The sequence below is a fragment of the Schistocerca nitens genome, chromosome 8, assembly GCF_023898315.1.
Source record: "Schistocerca nitens isolate TAMUIC-IGC-003100 chromosome 8, iqSchNite1.1, whole genome shotgun sequence".
NCBI classification, from domain to species: Eukaryota; Metazoa; Arthropoda; class Insecta; order Orthoptera; family Acrididae; genus Schistocerca; species Schistocerca nitens.
Genome location: NC_064621.1, coordinates 559,776,691 through 559,802,802, shown reverse-complemented (window position 1 = coordinate 559,802,802; position 26,112 = coordinate 559,776,691). Strand labels below are relative to the sequence as shown.

General features: G+C 42.6%; 1 protein-coding gene across 1 annotated transcript in view; it reads left to right on the top strand.

Moving 5' to 3' along the window:
- The window catches only part of LOC126198464 (E3 ubiquitin-protein ligase SH3RF1), a 254,667-nt gene that overhangs the window by 73,642 nt on the left and 154,913 nt on the right, over positions 1-26,112 (top strand). Inside the window, exon 9 of the mRNA XM_049934810.1 lies at positions 25,314-25,484. Within this exon, the coding sequence (XP_049790767.1) occupies positions 25,314-25,484 (171 nt within the window). The remainder of the gene's footprint in view (positions 1-25,313; positions 25,485-26,112) is intronic.

Genomic DNA, 26,112 nt, shown 5'->3' with positions numbered 1-26,112 from the left:
AGGTTATACGGAAGGTGGGGGGGGGGGGGGGCAGTGGAAAAGTGGAGAAGACTGAGAGTGCATTGGTGGAACAGAGGGTGTGTAATGCAGGAGTGGAAAAAAGGGAAGGGGATAGTGTAGGATGATGACTAATGAAGGTTGAGGCCGGTAGGGTTATGGGAACGTAGGATATACTGCAGAGAGAATTCCCACTTGCACAATTCAGAAAAAGCTGGTGTTGGTAGGAAGGATCCAGATGGTACATGCTGTGAAGCATTCATTAAAATGAAGAATGTTGTGTTGGACAGCATGCTCGGCAACTGGGTGTACCAGCTGTTCCTTGGGCACAGTTTGTTGGTGGCCATTCATGCGGAGAGACCACTTGCTAGTTGTCGTACCCAAGTATAATTCAGCACAGTGGTTGCAGCTTAACTTCTAGATCACATGACTGGTTTGACAGGTAGCCCCTTCTCTGATGGGATAGGTGATGCTTGTTATGGGACAGCATAGATAGTGTGGTAGGAGTATTTGTGGGACAGGTCATGCATCAAGGTATATTACAGGGATATGAGCCATGAGGCAAGGGGTTAAGTGGGAGGTTGTGTAGGGATGGACAAGGATATTTTGTAGGTTCGGTGAGCAGTGGAATACCCCTGTGGGAGGGGTGGGAAGGATAGTGGGTAGGACATTCACAATTTCAGGGCATAACGAGAGCTCCTGCATTACACACCCTCTGTTCCACCAATGCACTCTGTCTTTTTACTTCTCTACTTTTCCACTGCCCCCCCCCTCCCCCTCCCCCCTGCCTTCCGTATAACCTCCTGGCTGCACCTAGCTGCCCTATTCTCTCTCCACCTCACCCCTGTATGCTCCCACAAGCAGCACTTTTCCGTTCTCAACCCCTGTGCTGCTGTCCCTCCCCCTCTCTTCCCCAGCCTCCTCCTTACCCCCACCACCCAGATTTCTCCTCTCATCAGGCGCTGCTACTCACAGTCTGGCCTCGACAGCTAGAGTCTGTTGTCGTGTGTGTGTGTGTGTGTGTGTGTGTGTGTGTGTTTCCTTTACTCTGATATCTGCCCCTCTTCAATTCTGGTTCTGCCACTCTCCTCCTTCATTATCCCATACTGTCATTATTTTGTTGTCTGATGTAACTGTCTTCTTTTCATAATGCATTTGCTTTGATCTCCATATTACAGTTTTCTGTATTTTGGAGTACATCTTGTAATGAGGTATGGCATCACCACCACCACCACCACATCATTATCATTGTCATCATCATCATCATCATCATCATCATCAGAGCTGTTTCTGACTGATAGGGTTTCTTTTTTGTCTTACAAATAGCTATATTTTTTGAGTAAACCATAGGTTTTTTGTAGGCTTTGAACTAATCAGTGTTACTTTCAGGGGAAAACCACAGCTAAAGAACCTGAAGACAGTGAATATCTTAAAGTGCCTTAGCCACAGGTCTTGGAAAGCAGACAAGGCACGCATTTTCCGGCTGTATATAGCTTTTGTGAGGCAGTGGCTTGACTGTTAGTACATGGTAAACAGATCAGTGGGAATCTTCCTACCTCGAGATCATTGATGCTATCCATAATGAGGGTATTAGGCTGGTCATGGTTGCTTATGGGAGCAGCCCCAAATGCAGTATCTGATTTGAGGTTGAGCAGCTGCCACTCACCATCCAGCAGCAACTCCTCATGGTGCATCAAGCATTAAATATCCTCACTGCTTAAAATTCAACAGCATTCCATACTGTTGCTCCTCATGCAGTTATGGAACATACTGTTGCTCCTCATGCAGTTATGGAACACCTTTTCTCCAGCTGTCCATGAGGAACAAGTCCATTTAGAATCTGCCTGAAGTGTGAACTGGAGTCACTTGTGGGCCAAGTACAGGCCCAGATCCAGGGTTTTAACCATTGACACTGTGGTTACGGCAGTCTTCTGACTGGTTTGATGCGGTCTACCACGAATTCCTCTCCTGTGCTAAACTCTTCATCTCAGAGTAGCACTTGCAACCTATGTTCTCTATTATTTGCTGGATGTATTCCAATCTCTGTCTTCCTCTACAGTTTTTGCCCACTAGTACCAAGGATGTCATTCCCTCATGTCTTAACAGATGTACCTCCATCCTGTCCCTTCCCCTTATCAGTGTTTTCCACATGTTCTTTTCCTCTCCGATTCTGCGCAGAACCTCCTCATTCCTTGCCTTATCAGTCCGTCTAATTTTCAACCTACGTCTGTAGCACCACATCTCAAATGCTTCGATTGACTTCTGTTCTGATTTTTCCACAGTCCATGTTTCGCTACCATACAGTGCTGTACTCCAGATGTATGTTCTCAGAAATCTCTTCCTCAAATTAAGACCGATGTTTGATATTAGTCTTCTCTTGGCCAGGAATGTCCTTTATGCCATTGCTAGTCTGCTTTTGATGTCCTCTTTGCTCCAATTGTCATTGGTTATTTTAGCGCCTAGGTAGCAGAATTCCTTAACTTCATCTGCTTCGTGACCATCAGTCCTGATGTTGAGTTTCTAGCTGTTCTCATTTCTACTACTTCTCATTACCTTCGTCTTTCTTTGATTTACTCTCAATCCATACTCTGTTCTCATTAGACTGTTCATTCCGTTCAGCAGATCATGTAATTCTTCTTCACTTTCACTCAAGATAGCAATGTCATCAGTGAATCGTATCATTGATATCGTTTCACCTTGAATTTTAATTCCAGTCCTGAACCTTTCTTTTATTTTCATCATTGTTTTCTCGACGTACAGATTGAACAGTAGGGGCGAAAGACTACATCTTTATTTACACCCTTTTTAATATGAGCACTTCATTATTGCTCGTCCACTCTTATTATTCCCTCTTATCTGTTGTACATATTGTATATGACCCCTCTCTCCCTACAGCTTACCTGTACTTTTTTTCAGAATTTCGAACATCTAGCACCATTTTACACTATCGAGCACTTTTTCCGGGTCGACAAGTTGTATGAACATGTCTTGATTTTTCTTTAGTCTTGCTTCCATTATTAACTGCAACATCAAAATTGCCTCTCTCATGCCGTTACCTTTCCTAAAGCCAAACTGATTGTCATCTAGCGTATCCTCAATTTTCTTTTCCATTCTTCTGTACATTATTCTTGTAAGCAACGTGGATGCGTGAGCTGTTAAGATGATTGTGTGATAATTCTCGCAGTTGTCAGCTCTTGCCGTCTTCGAAATTGTGTGGATGATGCTTTTCCGAAAGTCAGATGGTATGTCGCCAGACTTATACATTCTACACACCAATGTGAATAGTCATTTTGTTCTCACTTCCCCCAATGATTTTAGAAATTCTGATGGAATGTTATCTATCCCTTCTGCCTTATTCGATCTTAATTCCTCCAAAGTCTTTTAAATTATGATTCTAATACTGGATCCCCTATCTTGTCTAAAACAACTCCTGTTACGTCTTCTATCGCATCAGCCAAATCTTCTCCCTCATAGAAGCTTTCAATGTATTCTTTCCACCTATCTGCTCTCTCCTCTGCATTTAACAGTGAAATTCCCATTGAACTCTTAATGTTATCACCCTTACTTTTAATGTCACCGAAGGTTGTTCTGACTTTCCTGTATGCTGAGTTTGTTCTCCCAACAAACATTTGTTTTTCGATTTCATCACATTTTCCCTGCAGCCATTTCATCTTAGCTTCCCTGCACTTCCTATTTGTTTCATTCCTCAGCGACTTGTATTTCTGTATTCCTGAGTTCCCTTAACATTTTTGTACTTCCTCCTTTCATTAATCAATTGAAGTATTTCTTCTATTACCCATGGTTTCTTCACAGTTACCTTCTTTGTACATATGTTTTCCTTCCCAACTTCTGTTATGGCCCTTTTTAGAGATGTCCATTCCTCTTCAACTGTACTGGCTACTGAGCTACTCCTTAATGCCGTATCTATAGCCTTAGAGAACTTCAACCATATCTTGTCATTCCGTATCCCACTTATTTGCGTATTGATTCTTCCTGACTAATGTCTTAAACTTCAGCCTACTTTTTATCACTACTGTTTTGTGATCTGAGTCTATATCTACTCCTGGGCACACATTAGAATCCAATATCTGATTTCACCCCCACATGAACCATGGACCTTGCTGTTGGTGGGGAGGCTTGCGTGCCTCAGCGATACAGATAGCCGTACCGTAGGTGCAACCACAACGGAGGGGTATCTGTTGAGAGGCCAGACAAACATGTGGTTCCTGAAGAGGGGCAGCAGTCTTTTCAGTAGTTGCAAGGGCAACAGTCTGGATGATTGATTGATCTGGCCTTGTAACAATAACCAAAACGGCCTTGCTGTGCTGGTACTGCGAACAGCTGAAAGCAAGGGAAAACTACAGCCGTAATTTTTCCTGAGGACATGCAGCTTTACTGTATGATTAAATGATGATGACGTCCTCTTGGGTAAAATATTCCGGAGGTAAAATAGTCCCCCATTCAGATCTCCGGGCGGGGACTACTCAAGAGGATGTCGTTATCAGGAGAAAGAAAACTGGCATTCTACGGGTCGGAGCGTGGAATGTCAGATCCCTTAATCGGGCAGGTAGGTTAGAAAATTCAAAAAGGGAAATGGATAGGTTAAAGTTAGATATAGTGGGAATTAGTGAAGTTCGGTGGCAGGAGGAACAAGACTTCTGGTCAGGTGACTACAGGGTTATAAACACAAAATCAAATAGGGGTAATGCAGGAGTAGGTTTAATAATGAATAGGAACATAGGAATGCGGGTAAGCTACTACAAACAGCATAGTGAACACATTATTGTGGCCAAGATAGATACGAAGCCCACACCTACTACAGTAGTACAAGTTTATATGCCAACTAGCTCTGCAGATGACGAAGAAATTGAAGAAATGTATGATGAAATAAAAGAAATTATTCAGATAGTGAAGGGTGACGAAAATTTAATAATCATGGGTGACTGGAATTCGAGTGTAGGAAAAGGGAGAGAAGGAAACATAGTAGGTGAATATGGATTGGGGCTAAGAAATGAAAGAGGAAGCCGCCTGGTAGAATTTTGCACAGAGCATAACTTAATCATAGCTAACACTTCGTTTAAGAATCATGAAAGAAGGTTGTATACATGGAAAAACCCTGGAGATACTAAAAGGTATCAGATAGATTATATAATGGTAAGACAGAGATTTAGGAACCAGGTTTTAAATTGTAAGACATTTCCAGGGGCAGATGTGGACTCTGACCACAATCTATTGGTTATGACCTGTCGATTAAAACTGAAGAAACTGCAAAAAGGTGGGAATTTAATGAGATGGGACCTGGATAAACTGAAAGAACCAGAGGTTGTACAGAGTTGCAGGGAGAGCATAAGGGAACAATTGACAGGAATGGGGGAAAGAAATACAGTAGAAGAAGAATGGGTAGCTTTGAGGGACGAAGTAGTGAAGGCAGCAGAGGATCAAGTAGGTAAAAAGACGAGGTCTAGTAGAAATACTTGGGTAACAGAAGAAATATTGAATTTAATTGATGAAAGGAGAAAATATAAAAATGCAGTAAATGAAGCAGGCAAAAAGGAATACAAACGTCTCAAAAATGAGATCGACAGGAAGTGCAAAATGGCTAAGCAGGGATGGCTAGAGGACAAATGTAAGGATGTAGAGGCTTATCTCACTAGGGGTAAGATAGATACTGCCTACAGGAAAATTAAAGAGACCTTTGGAGAGAAGAGAACCACTTGTATGAATATCAAGAGCTCAGATGGAAACCCAGTTCTAAGCAAAGAAGGGAAAGCAGAAAGGTGGAAGTAGTATATAGAGGGTATATACAAGGGCGATGTACTTGAGGACAATATTATGAAAATGGAAGAGGATGTAGATGAAGATGAAATTGGAGATACGATACTGCATGAAGAGTTTGACAGAGCACTGAAAGACCTGAGTCGAAACAAGGCCCCCGGAGTAGACAACATTCCATTGGAACTACTGACGGCCTTGGGAGAGCCAATCCTGACAAAACTCTACCATCTGGTGAGCAAGATGTATGAAACAGGTGAAATACCCTCAGACTTCAAGAAGAATATAATAATTCCAATCCCAAAGAAAGCAGGTGTTGACAGATGTGAAAATTACCGAACCATCAGTTTAATACGTCACAGCTGCAAAATACTAACACGAATTGTTTACAGACGAATGGAAAAACTAATAGAAGCCAACCTCGGGGAAGATCAGTTTGGATTCCGTAGAAACACTGGAACACGTGAGGCAATACTGACCTTACGACTTATCTTAGAAGAAAGATTAAGGAAAGGCAAACCTACGTTTCTAGCATTTGTAGACTTAGAGAAATCTTTTGACAATGTTGACTGGAATACTCTCTTTCAAATTCTGAAGGTGGCAGGGGTAAAATACAGAGAGGGGTATGAAAGGGGTATGAGGGGTATGAAAGGGAAGCAGTGGTTGGGAAGGGAGTAAGACAGGGTTGTAGCCTCTCCCCGATGTTATTCAATCTGTATATTGAGCAAGCAGTAAAGGAAACAAAAGAAAAATTCGGAGTAGGTATTAAAATCCATGGAGAAGAAATAAAAACTTTGAGGTTTGCCGATGACATTGTAATTCTGTCAGAGACAGCAAAGGACTTGGAAGAGCAGTTGAATGGAATGGACAGTGTCTTGAAAGGAGGATATAAGATGAACATCAACAAAAGCAAAACGAGGATAATGGAATGTAGTCGAATTAAGTCGGGTGATGCTGATGGAATTAGATTAGAAAATGAGACACTTAAAGTAGTAAAGGAGTTTTGCTATTTAAGGAGTAAAATAACTGATGATGGTCGAAGTAAAGAGGATATAAAATGTAGAGTGGCAATGGCAAGGAAAGCGTTTCTGAAGAAGAGAAATTTGTTAACATCGAGTATAGATTTAAGTGTCAGGAAGTCGTTTCTGAAAGTATTTGTATGGAGTGTAGCCATGTATGGAAGTGAAACATGGACAATAACTAGTTTGGACAAGAAGAGAATAGAAGCTTTCGAAATGTGGTGCTACAGAAGAATGCTGAAGAATAGATGGATAGATCACATACTAATGAGGAGGTACTGAATAGAATTGGAGAGAAATTTGTGGCACAACTTGACCAGAAGACGGGATCGGTTGGTAGGACATGTTCTGAGGCATCAAGGGATCACCAATTTAGTATTGGAGGGCAGCTTGGAGGGTAAAAATCGTAGAGGGAGACCAAGAGATGAATACACTAAGCAGATTCAGAAGGATGTAGGTTGCAGTAGGTACTGGGAGATGAAGAAGCTTGCACAGGATAGAGTAGCATGGAGAGCTGCATCAAACCAGTCTCAGGACTGAAGACCACAACAACAACAACAACAACAACAACATCTGATTTCAGAATTTCTGTCTGTCCCTGATGTAATCTAACTGAAATATTACCGTATCACCTGATCTTTTCGAAGTATACCTCCTCCCCCTCTTGTGATTCTTGAACAGGGTATTCGCTATCACTTTCTGAAATTTGTTACAGAAGTCAATTAGTCTTTCTCCTCTCTCATTCCTTGTCCCAACCCCAAATTCTCCTGTAACCTTTTCTTCTACTCCTTCCCTACAACTGCATTCCAGTCCCCCATTACTATTAGACTTTCATCCCCCTTTACATACTGTATTACCCTTGCAGTATCCTCATACACTTTCTCTATCTGTTCATCTTCAGCTTGCGACGTTGGCACGTATACCTGAACTATTGTTGTTGGTTTGCTGTTGATTCTGATAAGAACAACCCTGTCACTGAACTATTCACAAACACACTCTCTGCCCTACCATCCTATTCATAACGAATCCTACTCCCATTACACCATTTTGTGCTCCTGTTGATATTACCCTATACTCATATGACCAGAAATCCTTGTGTTCTTTCCACTTCACGTCACTGACCCTATTATATATTGAGCCTCAACAGTTCCCTTTTCAGATTTTCTAGTTTCCCTACCACATTCAAGCTTCATACATTCCATGCCCCGACTTGTAGAACGTTATCCTTTCGCTGATTATTCAATTGTGTTCTTGTGGTAACTTCCCCCTTGGCAGTCCCCTCCTGGAGATCTGAATGGGTGACTATTCCGGAATCTTTGGCCAATGGAGAGATCATCTTGACACTTCTTTAATTACAACCCACATTTCCTGTGGATACACGTTACATGTCCTTAATGCAGTGGTTTCCATTGCCTTTTGCATCGTTATGCCGTTTATCATTGCTGATTCTTCCACGTTTAGGGGCAGTTTTGCATCCCTAGGACAAGAGAGTGCCCTGAAACTCTGTCCGCTCCTTCGTCCTCTTTGACAAGGCTGTTGGCAGAACATGGATGGCTTCTTATACCGGACGTCTTCGGCTGCCAATACTGATTATTAATCAAAATTTACGCAGCGGCAGGATTCGAACCTGAGACCGAAGACGTTTTGAATATGAATCCAAGACGCTACCCCTACACCACCCTCTCCACGTATAAAGACTGGTGGGAAGGAGGTATCTTTCTACTGGGTGTCAGGACCCATAGGTCATTAATCAATTGAAGTATTTCTTCTATTACCCATGGTTTCTTCATAGTTACCTTCTTTGTACATATGTTTTCCTTCCCAACTTCTGTGATGGCCCTTTTTAGAGATGTCCATTCCTCATAGCAGATCTAACAGCCAAGAAGGCAGATTGCAACCCTCATTTCATTCAGTGTGGCATCCTCCTGCATGCTGTCACCTCGTTGTTCAGGTACGGAGTTGTGTCGATGGGGAGATGAGTGGCTGGAAGTTTTGAAGTGTACCTGCTTCCAGTGACACAGATTGGATTTATGTCCTTCTCAGTTGTCTTCACATAGGACATAGTCCTCTGACACGTGGCTTCTTGTTCTAATGCACACTGGACTCACATTTGGGAGGACGATGGTTCAGACCCATGTCTGACGATCCTAGTTTAGGTTTTCCATGATTTCCCTAAATTGCTTGAGACAAATGCTGAGGTGGTTCCTGTTGTAACCAAAACCAACTGCGGGAACGCCTTGGGCTGCAGATCAGAGCCGCCAGGCAGGGAAGCCGCCGGCGGTGGAGGACGCACCACCGGGTAAACACAGGACGAGTCGGACGACAGACCAACGACAACTGACAACAACCGACCACGGCCGACTATGAGCGACACAACAAGGAAGAGATAAACAACGGAGGCTTGTGGAAACCACAATGCCAAACACCAAACGTAAATCCACTCGGAACCATAGCCAGGCAAATGTCAACAACGAGCAACGACCAGAACACAGTACCGCCGAGATAGGAACGAAATCCAGAGTGAGTACCAGACTGACTGGACTAGGGCAGAGCGGGGTCCCTATATACGAAACCGGAGGGAGCGGCTATTGGCCGCTGTCTGCACGTGGCGTAGCGGTAGCGCCCTCGCTGCACAGAATAGCCGCCGCGGAGGCGGAGCCCTCTATGGGCTGACCACGTCCATTTGTTCTGACGTGTGTTCGACTTCCGTGGCAGAAGGTACTAGAGTTCCTTCAAAAGGGCCTGGCTGCGTCCTCCTCCATCAGTACCTAATCTGAGCCTGTGCTTCATCTAAAGTGACCTCGTTGTCAATGGGACATTAAACACTAATCTCCTCCTCCTCCTCCTCCTCCTCCTCCTCGCACCTGTGAGAGGACTCTCCTGTATGTGGTACAGATGGGGTGCCGATCACGGTGCGCCACATTTTGGTATGCTGTATTTTGTATTCAAGCAAATAGCAGCAACTGATTTGTTGTTAGATTTGCCCTTTACACAAATGTGATATGTTTTTTAAGGATCTGTGCAATGTCTGATTTGTTCCCTAAAACTTTTAGTGTGTTATCAGGGTGTCTGGCTCATCCGTGTTTTTTATAAGGGATCAGCCAGGCACATATTCCTATGAATTTATGTTAGTTCCCCTTTTGTCTTACTTGTATTTTGCATGAAAGTTAACATCTGACCATTTTTAACTCCATCCTCCATGTGTGTGTGCTAGTGTGGTTATGCAGGTGTTCATGGGTGAGATTAGGAAAGAGGAAGTGCAATTTTATGACAGATCGCTTTTTCTATGTTTTACCCACATTCACTTCTAATTTTCAGATGGTTGCGTCACTGAATGTGCCCCCCCCCCCCCCCCCCCCCCGCGCGCGCGCGCGCGCACACACACACACACACACACACACACACACACACACACACTTGGGGAAAACAGCTTTCAAATAACATAAGGACTTCATTAGTAAAGTGTTGTGTTTTTAATTCATGCCATGAGCACTGTATATATCGCGCGATTTCAGATGAGAAGTTTCCTAAAGTACTAAATTTTTGGCTTATTGACCATCTCCTTGAACTCAAATTTATTAGATTTTGAGTTCAGATCTACATTAACATGTAACAAAAGAAACTGCATGTAACTGTTTGAGATACTATTGACTATTGCTTTTGTAATATAATTTTGTTCATTACACATTTATATAAAGATATTGTCAAATGGGTATTTTTGAGTAACTGGCTACCTTAGTAAGTTTACAGTAGAAATTAAGTTGACTGTGATGTTAATGACTGCCATAAATTTTTACTGAAAGGGTTTTTAAGAAACTCAATATTAAAATCACCATCTACCACTGTTTCTATGTGTTTTGATGTTAAATAGACCAGTGGAGCTTAAAAGTGATTTCTGAAGATTGAACTATATGCAGGTGCTTTGTGTACACTTACTGTTATAAAGAATTTTTACGAAATTCTGCTTTTCTCTAATGCCTACATATGCTGCACTGAGCAAAATCTATGTTCTTAAATTTATGACAGTTCTTGATGAATGTTCCAACTCCTACCTTCTCCATTTCTGCTCTATGGAAGTGAGATGCTGATCTACAGTCTGTAACTATTGACACCAGCGATCACATGGTGTTGAGAGTCAGATTATGTCCACTGAGTTTGATAACTCATTAGTCACTGTAGTTGAAAGCAAAACAATGAAGATAGTTGGCATTTCACACTGATTAAGATATAATTGGCTGGAAATAAAATTTCTGATGATTACTGTAAATTTTCAACCAACAACTGTTTTTACTGAAGCAGTATGCCAGAATTATGTTGTTTAGATTCTTTCTGACTGAAGTTTTATATCAGTCCTAACGTGTCTCCAAGTTTTTTTCTTTCTGTTCTCTCTATACTGGAAAAAAATGCTGTTCTGACACCCATTAGCACCAGTATTTTACTACTTACGTAGTTTACTACTTATGACAGAGCCTCCCCCACTCCTTCTTATCTTAAGTTTTGTGTCCGTAAATGCAGCCAGTATATCCTTCCCTTTGCTGTTGAGGTGAAGGCCATGCCCAGTATAATCCCATCTAATAACAGAATCAAAGGTGATAAGAGAGATGTCAATAACTATTGACCTGTTTCACTGTTGACATCTTTCTCCAAAATGTTTGAGGTGATGACATATTCTGGAATAGCATCTTACCTTAGCAACAAAAATACCGTTTGCAAATCAGAGTTTGGGTTTCAGAAGGGTTGCTCTACTGACAATGCCGTTTATATGTTCACTCACCAGATATTACAAAATAGTGCCAGTTGGTATTTTGTGCGACCTCTCTAAGGTATTTGACAGTGTGAATCACAGTGTTCTCCTAGATAAATTCCCATTTAATGGGATTGATCGTATAGCCAACCAGTGGATAATGTTATATCTAACCAAAAGAATGCAGAAAGTTGTACTTAGTAATTCAAGCAATATAGGCTAAGGACATAATTCAGACTGGGAAGAAATCATATATGGGGTTCCCCAAGGTTCATTCTTAGGTCCACTACTGTTTCTCCTAAAGGTAAACAATCCTCTGTGTAATTTACAACAAGCAGAATTAGTTCTTTTTGCAGATGACATAAATTGTAATGAATTCAAGCATACACGCAGAAACAGAAGAAATGATAAACGAAGCTCTTAAAAGTATATTGACTGCTTTTCTGCAAATGGTGTCACCCACAATTTTAAAGAGACACAACACATTCAGTTCTGTTAAGGGTACTACACCAGTGATAAGTGTAACACATGATGGGGAAATAATAAATAGGGTGGAAAATTCAAAATTCTTAGGGGTTCATGTTGACGAGAATTCAAATTGTAAAAAACATATTTTGGAACTCCTAGAACAACTTAGTTCAGCTGCATTTGCACTTAAAATCATTGCAAATCTTGGGAGAGACAAACCAGTAAGTTAATATATTTTGCATAATTTCATTCAATGTCATGTGGAATAATGATCTGAGCTAACTCATCTTTAAGAAAAAGTCTTCATTGCTCAAAAAGTGCTGTAAGAATAATATGGGGTCTTGTAGACATCTGTTAGAGTTGGGCATTCTGACTACTGCTTCGAATTACATTTATACCCTCATAAAGTTTGTTTTAAGTTATCCACTATAATTCAAAAGAAACAGTGATGTACAAAACTGCAGTATCAGAAGGAAAATGACATTCATTACTCCACATTAAGGTTGTGTTTGGCACAAAAAGGAGTGCACAGTGCTGCAACAAAATTTTTTGATTACTTACCTGTCGATATAAAACGTCTGTCAGACAATGAAGTAAAGTTTGAAAATAAACTGAGAAAGTTTCTCCTTGACAATGCCTTCTATTCTGTAAAAGAATATCCATTACTGTAATGTGTAAAAGGTGGTGGGTTCGATTTACTTACTGCTATCTGTATGTCTTTTTTCCTTTTTGTAATAAAAAAATAAAAAAGAACTTAGAAATATCCAGAATGTAACCTTATGTACAAATTAATTTTCAGTGTGAATGGAACATGCAACAATAACTAACTAATAACTAACTCGGCAGAAACAACATCAATATACATTGATCAGCCAGAACATTATTACCACCACCACAATTGATGTAGACCCGTCCAGGCAGTAGCAGAATCATGTGGGCAAGGAATGACTGCTAATCAGACACAAGCACAGTTCATGTAGTGTCTGTCTATCTGTAGAATGGGGAAGGCATGCAATCTATCTGAGTTTGACCAAGGGCAGATTGTGCTGGCCTGCAGGCTCAGCTCAATCACTTCGGGAACTGCACGGCTTGTCATTTGTTCGAGGAGTGCTGTTGTGAGTGTCTTCAGCACATGACAAAACCAAAGTGAAACCATGGCCAGACATCGTAGGGTTGGGCAGCCACCCCTCATTACAGATGTCAGACATTGTAGACTGGGCAGACTGGAAAACAGGAAAGGAACTGTGGCAGAATTAACATCACATTTTAATGCAGGACAAAGTACAAGTGTGTGTGAACATACAGTGCACTGAACACTCCTAATGATAGGCCTCCACAGCTGATGACCCATGCATTGGCAATGACAATCAGCAATGGACATTGGCAGAGTGGCAGAGTATTGCATGGTCTGATGAATCCCAGTACCTTCTTCATCATGCTGATGGGAGGGCGCGAAACTGTCGTCTCACAGGGTAACAGCTCCTCGATACCTGTACTGTGGAATGGAGACAAGCTGGCGGTGACTCCAATGTGCTCTGGGGAACATTCACTTGGACATCCATGGGTCCAGTGGTGCTTGTGCAGGGCACTGTGATGGTGAAGGAGTATTGTACACTGCTTGTAGACCATGTACACACTTCAGTGACGATGACATTTCCTGACAGCAGTGGCATTTTTCAGCAAGATAATGCACCATGTCACAAGGTTAGGAGTGTGATGGAGTGGTGAGTTCCAGCTCTGAACCTGATCGAACACATCTGGAAAGTGATTGAATGTGGCATCAGAGCTTGTCACTCCCCTCCCCATAATTTATGGGAATTAGGTGGCTTGTGTTGGTAGATGTGGTGCCATCTCCCTCCAGTGACCTACCAAGGCCTCATTGCTTCCATTCCATGACGTGTCCCCACTGTTATCTGTGCCAAAGGTGGACATACTGGCTATTAGGTAGGTGTTCATAAAGTTCTCGTTGATCAGTGTATGACCCTGCATCCGACATAAGAACTATTTCAATGCCAAATTAACTCTCCTGGCAGAGGAGCTCAAAGGAGTTCAGTCATGGTATCCCAAAACAGATACAGCCAATGCTGATATGCCTCAATGCTGGTGGAGTCTTTGCCAGTCACTCTCTATTATACTCAGGATCTCTGTCATTACTATTTCCTTGCCCACCCACTATACCCTGGTGTCTTCTTTGATAAAGTCTTTGCAAAGTGATCCTAAATACCCTGTCACTTGACCCAGACCAGCACTAGGTTAAAAAAAAAAAAAGTGATCTGGTTTTCTGATCCTAAATCATCATGCAAAAGTTGGTTACACCTCTAGCATGATAACTACATAACAAATAAACCTTTACTGTTTTCCCTACATTCTTACTTTGTTTACTGCTGAAAATTTCTTGTCCTACAGCCGCATGAGGCTCATCTATGTCTAATTGAAACAGCAGATCACACTCATTTTACACTTTCACCACAAAGCTGTCAGATGAAGTTCTGTGCCCATTCCTTCAGTTACCTGTTGCCACCTCTCACCTCTCGCCTCTCTTTACCCTTCTCCCTCCTTAACCTGTTGAGATCTTTCCTAGCCTTATCTAATTCACCCTGAAGGACAGTAGTTTTCCCCTCCTGTTCCACTATCTTTCTCTCCCTGCTGCCTACTGAAGAGCATCATTTACTTTTCCGGTCCCCACGCCACTGCAGTCATCCCTGTTGAAAAAGCTACAGCAACCATCACACTTATATACAGCTACATAAATACACTGCTAGCCATTCTATGGTGCAAGACAGAGGGCACCTTGTACCACTGCCAGTCATTTCCTTTCCTGTTCCACTCGCAAATAGAGTGAAGAAAAATGACCGTCTAAATGCCTTTGAACAAACCCTAATTTATCTTATGTTATCTTTGTGTTCTTTATCTGAAATGTACGTTGACAGCAGGAGAATCGTTCTGCAGTCAGCCTCAGATGCCAGTTATCTAAATTTCCTCAGTAGTGGCTCGCGACGACATAGTCTTTCCCCCAGGAATTCCAATTTGTGTGGAAACATCTCAATAATACTTGTATGCTGACTGAATTTATCAGTAACAAACCCAGTAGCACACCCCTGAATTACTTCGATGTGTTCCTTTAATCGACATGGTGAAGATCCCAAACAGTTGAGCAATGCTCACAAATGGGTTCCACTAGCGTTCTACATGAGGTCTTCTCTGTAGATGAACTAACTATACCCCAGAACCAACAATTCAACAGCAAGTCAAGTACTTTACATTCATAGTAAAATAATAATTTTGTAAGAATAAGTCAGTTAAATTACCGACAAACAAGAAAACATGTGAGCGTATGTGCAAAAGTTTGTAAACAAACTACATCTACAAAATTTCTGAACCCATCCACTTATCTAAGTCTCCTTCACTAGGTTTTTCACATCAAGGGATTGTCTGTATCATTTGTAGTAGATTTTCCTCTTCATTTTCAACTAGGTTGTCCTGAAAAAAAGAGATGTCCAGTTTTCTCCATGATTTTCTCAGAGTATTTTCTGAAATATTCTGCCATGCCTAAGCCGCCCAATAAACAACATCCTTCACATTGGTCTTTTTTATTTTGTCCACAAAAGGAATGCAATCATCGTGGATCAGCATTATTAAAAATTATTTCCTGTAAATCAGTTTTAATGTTTGCTGTATGCCCTGGTCCATTGGCTGATTAGATTAGATTAGTACTTGTTGCATAGATCATGAATATGACACTGTAATGATGTGTAATGTGTCATGTTAATAAAAGGTGTCTATACAAGATATTACATTATATATATATATATATATATATATATATATATATATATATATATATATATATAAAATTAATAGAGGGAAACATTCCACGTGGGAAAAATATATCTAAAAACAAAGATGATGTGACTTACCAAACGAAAGCGCTGGCACGTCGATAGACACACAAACATACCCACAAAGTTCAAGCTTTCGCAACAAACTGTTGCCTCATCAGGAAAGAGGGAAGGAGAGGGAAAGACGAAAGGATGTGGGTTTTAAGGGAGTGGGTAAGGAGTCATTCCAATCCCGGGAGCGGAAAGACTTACCTTAGGGGGAAAAAAGGACAGGTATACACTCGCGCGCACACACACACACACACACACACACACACACACACACACACACACACACACACACACATATACAGACACAAGCAGACATATTTAAAGACAAAGAGTTTGGGCAGAGATGTCAGTCGAGGCAGAAGTAAAGAGGCAAAGATGTTGTTGAAAGACAGGTGAGGTATGAGCGGCGGCAACTTGAAATTAGCGGAGGTTGAGGCCTGGCGGATAACGAGAAGAGAGGATATACTGAAGGGCAAGTTCCCATCTCCAGAGTTCTGACAGGTTGGTGTTAGTGGGAAGTATCCAGATAACCCGGACGGTGTAACACTGTGCCAAGATGTGCTGGCCATGCACCAAGGCATGTTTAGCCACAGGGTGATCCTCATTACCAACAAACACTGTCTGCCTGTGTCCATTCATGCGAATGGACAGTTTGTTGCTGGTCATTCCCACATAGAAAGCTTCACAGTGTAGGCAGGTCAGTTGGTAAATCACGTGGGTGCCTCCACACGTGGCTCTGCCTTTGATCGAGTACACCTTCTGGGTTACAGGACTAGAGTAGGTGGTGGTGGGAGGGTGCATGGGACAGGTTTTACACCGGGGGCGGTTACAAGGGTAGGAGCCAGAGGTTAAGGAAGGTGGTTTGGGGATTTATAGGGATGAACTAAGAGGTTACGAAGGTTAGGTGGACGGCGGAAAGACACTCTTGGTGGAGTGGGGAGGATTTCATGAAGGATGGATCTCATTTCAGGGCAGGATTTGAGGAAGCCGTATCCCTGCTGGAGAGCCACATTCAGAGTCTGATCCAGTCCCGGAAAGTATCCTGTCGCAAGTGGGGCACTTTTGTGGTTCTTCTGTGGCAGGTTCTGGGTTTGAGGGGATGAGGAAGTGGCTCTGGTTATTTGCTTCTGTACCAGGTCGGGAGGGTAGTTGCAGGATGTGAAGGCTGTTTTCAGGTTGTTGGTGTAATGGTTCAGGGATACCGGACTGGAGCAGATTCGTTTGCCACGAAGACCTAGGCTGTAGGGAAGGGACCGTTTGATGTGGAATGGGTGGCACCGTTTGATGTGGACTGGGTGGCAGCTGTCATAATGGAGGTACTGTTGCTTGTTGGTGGGTTTGATGTGGATGGATGTGTGAAGCTGGCCATTGGACAGATGGAGGTCAACGTCAAGGAAAGTGGCATGGGATTTGGAGTAGGACCAGGTGAATCTGATGGAACCAAAGGAGTTGAGGTTGGAGAGGAAATTCTGGAGTTCTTCTTCACTGTGAGTCCAGATCATGAAGATGTCATCAATAAATCGGTGCCAAACTTTGGGTTGGCAGGCCTGGGTAACCAAGAAGGCTTCCTCTAAGCGACCCATGAATAGGTTGACGTATGAGGGGGCCATCCTGGTACCCATGGCTGTTGCCTTTAATTGTTGGTATGTCTGGCCTTCAAAAGTGAAGAAGTTGTGGGTCAGGATGAAGCTGGCTAAGGTAATGAGGAAAGAGGTTTTAGGTAGGGTGGCAGGTGATCGGCGTGAAAGGAAGTGCTCCATCGCAGCGAGGCCCTGGACGTGCGGAATATTTGTGTATAAGGAAGTGGCATCAATGGTTACAAGGATGGTTTCTGGGGGTAATAGATTAGGTAAGGATTCCAGGCGTTCGAGAAAGTGGTTGGTGTCTTTGATGAAGGATGGGAGACTGCATGTAATGGGTTGAAGGTGTTGATATACGTAGGCATTGATACGTTCTGTGGGGTCTTGGTAACAAGCTACAATGGGGCGGCCGGGATGATTGGGTTTGTGAATTTTAGGAAGAAGGTAGAAGGTAGGGGTGCAGGGTGTCGGTGGGGTCAGGAGGTTGATGGAGTCAGGTGAAAGGTTTTGTAGGGTGCCTAAGGTTCTGAGGATTCCTTGGAGCTCCGCCTGGACATCAGGAATGGGATTACCTTGGCAAACTTTGTATGTGGTGTTGTCTGAAAGCTGACGCAGTCCCTCAGCCACATACTCCCGACGATCAAGTACCACCATCGTGGAACCCTTGTCCGCCGGAAGAATGATGATGGATCGGTCAGCCTTCAGATCACGGATAGATTGGGCTTCTGCAGGGTGATGTTGGGAGTAGGATTAAGGTTTTTTAAGAAGGATTGAGATGCAAGGCTGGAATTCAGAAATTCCTGGAAGGTTTGGAGAGGGTGATTTTGAGGAAGAGGAGGTGGGTCCCGCTGTGACGGAGGACGGAACTGTTCCAGGCAGGGTTCAATTTGGATAGTGTCTTGGGGAGTTGGAGCATTCGGAGTAGGATTAGAATCATTTTGCTTTGTGGCAAATTGATATTTCCAGCAGAGAGTACGAGTGTAGGACAGTAAATCTTTGACGAGGGCTGTTTGGTTGAATCTGGGAGTGGGGCTGAAGGTGAGGCCTTTGGATAGGACAGAGGTTTCGGATTGGGAGATAGGTTTGGAGGAAAGGTTAACTACTGAATTGGGGTGTTGTGGTTCCAGATTGCGTTGATTGGAATTTTGATGTTTTGGAGGGAGTGGAGCTGGAAGTGGGAGATTGAGTAGATGGGAGAGATTGGATTTGTATGCAACGAGAGGAGGTTGAGGTTTGCTGGAAAGCTTGTGATGGGTGAGTGAGTTGCGTTTCCGGAGGTGGGAAACCAGGAGATTGGATAATTTTTTGAGGTGGCGGGTGGCATGCTGTTCTAATTTACGGTTGGCCTGTAGGAGGATGCTTTGAACAGCCGTCGTGGATGCGGGAGAGGAAAGATTGAGGACTTTTATTAAGGATAGGAGTTGATGGGTGTGTTCATTGGCTGAGTTGATGTGTAGGTGAAGGATTAGGTGGGTGAGGGCAATGGATTGTTCAGTTTGTAACTGGTATAGTGACATCGTATTAGAAGATGGAAAGTGTAACATGAGGCTGAAATCAAAATGAAAAAAATATATATGCGGCGAGATAGAACAGCATGCCACCCTCCACCTCAAAAAATTATCCAATCTCCTGGTTTCCCACCTCTGGAAAGGCAACTCACTCACCCTTCACAAGCTTTCCAGCAAACCTCAACCTCCTCTCGTTGCATACAAACCCAGTCTCTCCCATCTACTCAATCTCCCACTTCCAGCTCCACTCCCTCCAAAACCTCAAAATTCCAATCAACGCAATCTCGAACAACAACACCCCAATTCAGTAGTTAACCTTCCCTCCAAACCTATCTCCCAATCCGAAACCTCTGTCCTATCCAAAGGCCTCACCTTCAGCCCCACTCCCAGATTCAACCAAACAGCCCTCGTCAAAGATTTACTGTCCTACACTCGTAATCTCTGCTGGAAATATCACTTTGCCACGAAGAAAAATGATCCTAATCCTACTCCTAATGATCCAACTCCCCAAGACACTATCCAAATTGAACCCTGCCTGGAACAGTTCCGTCCTCCGTCACAGCGGGACCCACCTCCTCTTCCTTAAAATTACCCTCTCCAAACCTTCCAGGAATTTCTGACTTCCAGCTTTGCTTCCCAATCCTTCTTAAAAAACCTTAATCCTACTCCCAACATCACCACTGCTGAAGCCCAAGCTATCCGTGATCTGAAGGCTGACCGATCCATCGTCATTCTTCCGGCGGACAAGGGTTCCACGACGGTGGTACTTATCGTCGGGAGTATGTGGCTGAGGGACTGCGTAAGCTTTCAGACAACACCACATACAAAGTTTGCCAAGGTAATCCCATTCCTGATGTCCAGGCGGAGCTCCAAGGAATCCTCAGAACCTTAGGCCCCCTACAAAACCTTTCACCTGACTCCATCAACATCCTGACCCCACCGACACCCCGCACGCGTACCTTCTACCTTCTTCCTAAAATTCACAAACCCAATCATCCCGGCCGCCCCATTGTAGCTGGTTACCAAGCCCCCACAGAACATATCTCTGCCTACGTATATCAACACCTTCAACCCATTACATGCAGTCTCCCATCCTTCATCAAAGACACCAACCACTTTCTCGAACGCCTGGAATCCTTACCCAGTCTATTACCCCCGGAAACCATCCTTGTAACCATTGATGCCACTTCCTTATACACAAATATTCCGCACGTCCAGGGCCTCGCTGCGATGTAGCACTTCCTTTCACGCCGATCACCTGCCACCCTACCTAAAACCTCTTTCCTCATTACCTTAGCCAGCTTCATCCTGACCCACAACTTCTTCACTTTTGAAGGCCAGACATACCAACAATTAAAGGCAACAGCCATGGGTACCAGGATGGCCCCCTCATACGCCAACCTATTCATGGGTCGCTTAGAGGAAGCCTTCTTGGTTACCCAGGCCTGCCAACCCAAAGTTTGGCACCGATTTATTGATGACATCTTCATGATCTGGACTCACAGTGAAGAAGAACTCCAGAATTTCCTCTCCAACCTCAACTCCTTTGGTTCCATCAGATTCACCTGGTCCTACTCCAAATCCCATGCCACTTTCCTTGACGTTGACCTCCATCTGTCCAATGGCCAGCTTCACACATCCATCCACATCAAACCCACCAACAAGCAACAGTACCTCCATTATGACAGCTGCCACCCATTCCACATCAAACGGTGCCACCCTTTCCACATCAAACGGTCCCTTCCCTACAGCCTAGGTCTTCGTGGCAAACGAATCTGCTACAGTCCGGAATCCCTGAACCATTACACCAACAACCTGAAAACAGCCTTCACATCCCGCAACTACCCTCCTGACCTGGTACAGAAGCAAATAACCAGAGCCACTTCCTCATCCCCTCAAACCCAGAACCTGCCACAGAAGAACCACAAAAGTGCCCCACTTGTGACAGGATACTTTCCGGGACTGGATCAGACTTTGAATGTGGCTCTCCAGCAGGGATACGACTTCCTCAAATCCTGCCCTGAAATGAGATCCATCCTTCATGAAATCCTCCCCACTCCACCAAGAGTGTTTTTCCGCCGTCCACCTAACTTTCGTAACCTCTTAGTTCATCCCTATGAAATCCCCAAACCACTTTCCTTAACCTCTGGCTCCTACCCTTGTAACCGCCCCCGGTGTAAAACCTGTCCAATGCACCCTCCCACCACCACCTACTCTAGTCCTGTAACCCGGAAGGTGTACACGATCAAAGGCAGAGCCACGTGTGAAAGCACCCCCGTGATTTACCAACTGACCTGCCTACACTGTGAAGCTTTCTATGTGGGAATGACCAGCAACAAACTGTCCATTCGCATGAATGGACACAGGCAGACAGTGTTTGTTGGTAATGAGGATCACCTTGTTTCTAAACATGCCTTGGTGCATGGCCAGCACATCTTGGCACAGTGTTACACCGTCCGGGTTATCTGGATACTTCCCACTAACACCAACCTGTCAGAACTCCGGAGATGGGAACTTGCCCTTCAGTATATCCTCTCTTCTCGTTATCCGCCAGGCCTCAACCTCCGCTAATTTCAAGTTGCCGCCGCTCATACCTTACCTGTCTTTCAACAACATCTTTGCCTCTTTACCTCCGCCTCGATTGACATCTCTGCCCAAACTCTTTGCCTTTACAAATGTCTGCTTGTGTCTGTGTATGTGCGGATGGGTATGTGTGTGTGTGTGTGCGCGCGAGTGTATACCCGTCCTTTTTTCCCCCTAAGGTAAGTCTTTCCGCTCCCGGGATTGGAATGACTCCTTACCCTCTCCCTTTAAAACCCACATCCTTTAGTCTTTCCTTCTCCTTCCCTCTTTCCTGACGAAGCAACCGTTGGTTGCGAAAGCTTGAATTTTATGTGTATGTTTGTGTTTGTTTGTGTGTCTATCGACCTGCCAGCGCTTTCGTTTGGTAAGTCACATCATCTTTGTTTTTAGATATATTTTTCCCACGTCGAATGTTTCCCTCTATTATATTAAAAAACAAAGATGATGTGACTTACCAAACGAAAGTGCTGGCAGGTCGATAGACACACAAACATACACACAAAATTCAAGCTTTCTCAACCAACGGTTGCTTCATCAGGAAAGAGGGAAGGAGAGGGAAAGACGAAAGGATGTGGGTTTTAAGGGAGAGTGTAAGAAGTCATTCCAATCCCAGGAGCGGAAAGACTTACCTTAGGGGGAAAAAAGGACAGGTATACACTCGCGCACACACACCCATATCCATCCGCACATACAGACACATACATATTTTTGTGTGGGGGTTGGGGAAATTACCCACTTACTATTTCCAAAAATTCATCTAATGAGTAGAAGGAGTTGCCATTAAGAAATTCTTTTAATTTCCTTTTAAATGCTATATGGCTATCTGTCAGACTTTTGATGCTATTAGGTAAGTGACCAAAGACTTCTGTGGCAGCATAATTTACCCCCTTCTGAGCCAAAGTTAGATTTAACCTTGAGTAGTGAAAGTAATCCTTTCTCCTCGTGTTGTAGCCATGTACACTGCTATTACTTTTGAATTCATTCGGATTGTTAATAACAAATTTCATAAGTATATATATATATATATATATATATAGTGAGGCTACAGTGAAGATATCTAGCTCTTTAAATAAGTGTCTGCAGTATGATCTTGGAATGAGCTCCAGCAATTATTCTGATTACACACTTTTGTGCAATGAACACTCTTTTACTCAATGATGAGTTACCCCAGAATATGATGCCATATGAAAGCAGAGATTGAAAATAGGCATCTATGCATACACCTAGAAATTTTGAATATTCTACCTTAGCTACCGATTTCTGATCGAAGTCTGTATTTATTAATGGTGTCATTCCGTTTACTGTGTGGAACTGTATGTACTGTGTTTTGTCAAAGTTTAATGAGAGCCCATTTGCAGAGAACCACGTAATGATTTTCTGAAAAACATCGTTTACAATTTCACCAGTTAATTCTTGTCTGTTGGGTGTGATAGCTATACTTGTATCATCGCAAAAAGTACCAGCTTTGCACCTTCGTGACTATAGAATGGCAAGTCATTAATATATATTAAGATAAGCAGAGGACCCAAGACCGAACCTTGCGGCACCTCATTCTTGATTGTTCCTCAGTTTGAGAAATCGCCAGTTTTTTTTTGCATATTATGTGAACCGCTTATTTCAGCTTTCTGCAACTCTTCCAGTTAGGTATGATTTAAACCATTTGAGTGGTGTCCCATTCATACCACAGTTCTTGAGCTTATCTAGAAGTAGTCCATGATTTCCACAATCAAAAGCATTTGAGAGATAACAAAAAATCCCAACGGTGACTTCCGGTTGTTCAGAGCATTAGTGAAAGTATATATAGCATTTTCCGTTGAAAAACCTTTCTGGAAACCAAACTGACGTTTTGTTAAAACTTTATTTTTCTAAAGGTGTGAAGCTACTCTACAATACATTACTTTTTCAAGAATTTTGGATAAGGTAGTCAGAAGAGAGATTGGGCGGTAGTTGTTGACATCAGACATATCCCCTTTTTTATGCAGTGGTTTAACAATGGCATACTTCAGTCTATCTGGGAAAATACCCTGCTTCAGAGAGCTATTACATATGTGGCTAAGAATCCCACTTATCTCTTGGGAACAAGCTTTTATTATCCTGCTGGAAATGCCATCAATTCCATGTGAGCTTTTATTCTTGAGAGAGTTCATTATCTTCTTAATTTCCGAAGAAGAGGTGGGTGGAATTTCAATTGTATCAAATGGTGTGGGTAAGACCTCTTCCATTAACTGTCTTGCTTCTTCTAATGATCATTGAGATCCTATTTTCTCTACAACATTTAAAAAATGATTATTCAAAATGTTTTCGACTTCTGGCTTGTTGTTTGTCAAGTTTCCATTCACTTTGATGGTAATGCTGTCATCCTGTAGAAGTGGTGTAACATTCGGCGGCAAAAACTTTGCCACAAGTTCTCCATCACATAATTCCTCAGTGCTGGGGTGAGATGGTGCGTTAGCAATCAAAAGGATTGCATGGGGAGACAAATGATTGTCCTTACAAAACCGCCAAACAGAGGGAACAAACTGGCCGTGAAACCATTCTTTGAACGACTTACCATCCATTGATGCTTTTTTTGTGGTTGCAATAATATACGGGCAGGGACTTCATGTTGCAGTTTTTAAAAGCTCTGGGCCTAGCAGATTTGTCGATCAACAATAAAGGCAGTTTGTGATTACCAGCAGCGTTGCTGCATGCTTATAAAGTCACATAATCTTTGAACATTTTAAAACCAGGAGCACGGTCTCCTGCTTTTGATGCCAGGCTTTTTGTTGGCAGTGTCCTAAAATTAAGGCCAGTCTTGTCAGCATGTAAATTTGTTAGGGAGAACACTTTCCCTTTGTTATCTTTTTTTTCTTTTTTTCAAACTTACCCAAGTGTTCCTTCTCTGCATCATGGTCTGAAGAAAGCTTCTCTCCAATAATTGTTAGCTGATGGATTCCATGAGGTTTTTTGAATCTGTCCAACCAACCAGTACTTCCATTAAAAGACTCATCACCATTCATTAACTTGTTCAGGTAAACAGCCTTCTCCTGAACCAGTGCTCCACTCAAAGGAGTTCCCTTTTCTCTTTCCTATGTAAACCAAAGGAAAAGATCATCATCCACTTTATCATACTGGGACTGTTTCAAAGTCTGCCGAATTTAGAGTGTTTATCCCGAAGATGTTGCACAGGACTGTTCATGCTTCACTCGGTTCTTCTTCCAATCATAAATAGTTGCTTTGCCAACACCTAGTTCAGTTGCCAGTTTAGATACATTCTCACCATTGTCTATCCACTTCAGAGCATTCAGTTTTTCTCTGAGAGTTAACGTGGTATGCTTCCGTTTACTCATGACAAAAATACGTACACTACTACACCTGAATGAATACAATACAACTGTTATGCGTGCCAGTGATTGATAACTAACATAACCAAGCGCTTTGCGAGCCAACTGGCAATGCACTGACCTTAGTCACTACAAAGGTCTCAACAATGCACAACAACAAGGGCAGAGTGTGAGAGTGAGCCATTGTTCCCACACTTGTTCCCATTTGTTACTATGGTGTATCTACTTATCTGCTTGAAATACTTCATTCTAGAAACTTGTCACCGTAATTCTGGCTAATCCAAACAAATTGGTAATCCGAACAAGGTCCGGTCCCAATTAGTTCAGATTAACGGGACTCTACTGTATTCATTATTTAGTACTTACAAGTATACAAACATCTTTTTGATGTGAAAAGTCTAATGGTGACAATTGTGCTTCCTATTCCAGGTATATTGCACTATACCCATATAAGCCACAAAAAGCGGACGAGTTGGAATTGCGTAAAGGTGCTATTTATATGGTAACAGAAAGGTGCCAGGATGGATGGTTCAAGGGAACATCAAATAGAACTCAAAAGTCAGGAGTTTTTCCAGGAAATTACGTTGCACCTGCTAATAAGTAAGTGCTATTATGTAATGTGAAACTACTGTATTCCTTAGAGCTGCTGCTGCTGCTGAAAAGGCACACAGTTGCTGTTTTGGAAGGAAGTTTTGTGTGTTAAGCTATTACTCATTTCTTGTAACAAGAGTTTATAATGTTATGTAATTTTAGTGAGCATTGCAGCAGTGACCCTCTGAGCTACAAAACAATGAACTAAAGTTTTTTTCTCCTTATAATCTTCTTGACTGTGCACATACATACTTCACAATACATTTTGTATCACCCCCACCCATTCATATAAAAAAATACACCATGTAGCACCAACCTAAACCAGATGATAGCACATGAAATAAATAATAGTAGACCAAGTAAGAGCTATCCATTTCTTGAAGTTTTGCCAATAAGTCTAGTATTTTATAATTTTTTTGGAGACACAAACAGGGCATTATTAGCACCTCTCGTTGAGATTTTGGCTGAAAAGTTTCCAGACAAGTGTAAAATTATGCCTATTTATTCTTTGTGATTCCAAAATGTTGTGATTGGAAGCTGTACTGGTGAGTTCAATGCACAGAAGATATCAAATGTATGTCCGGTACTTACATTCAGGAGACACAATTCCAGATCTTCCCAAAGACACAAATAAAAG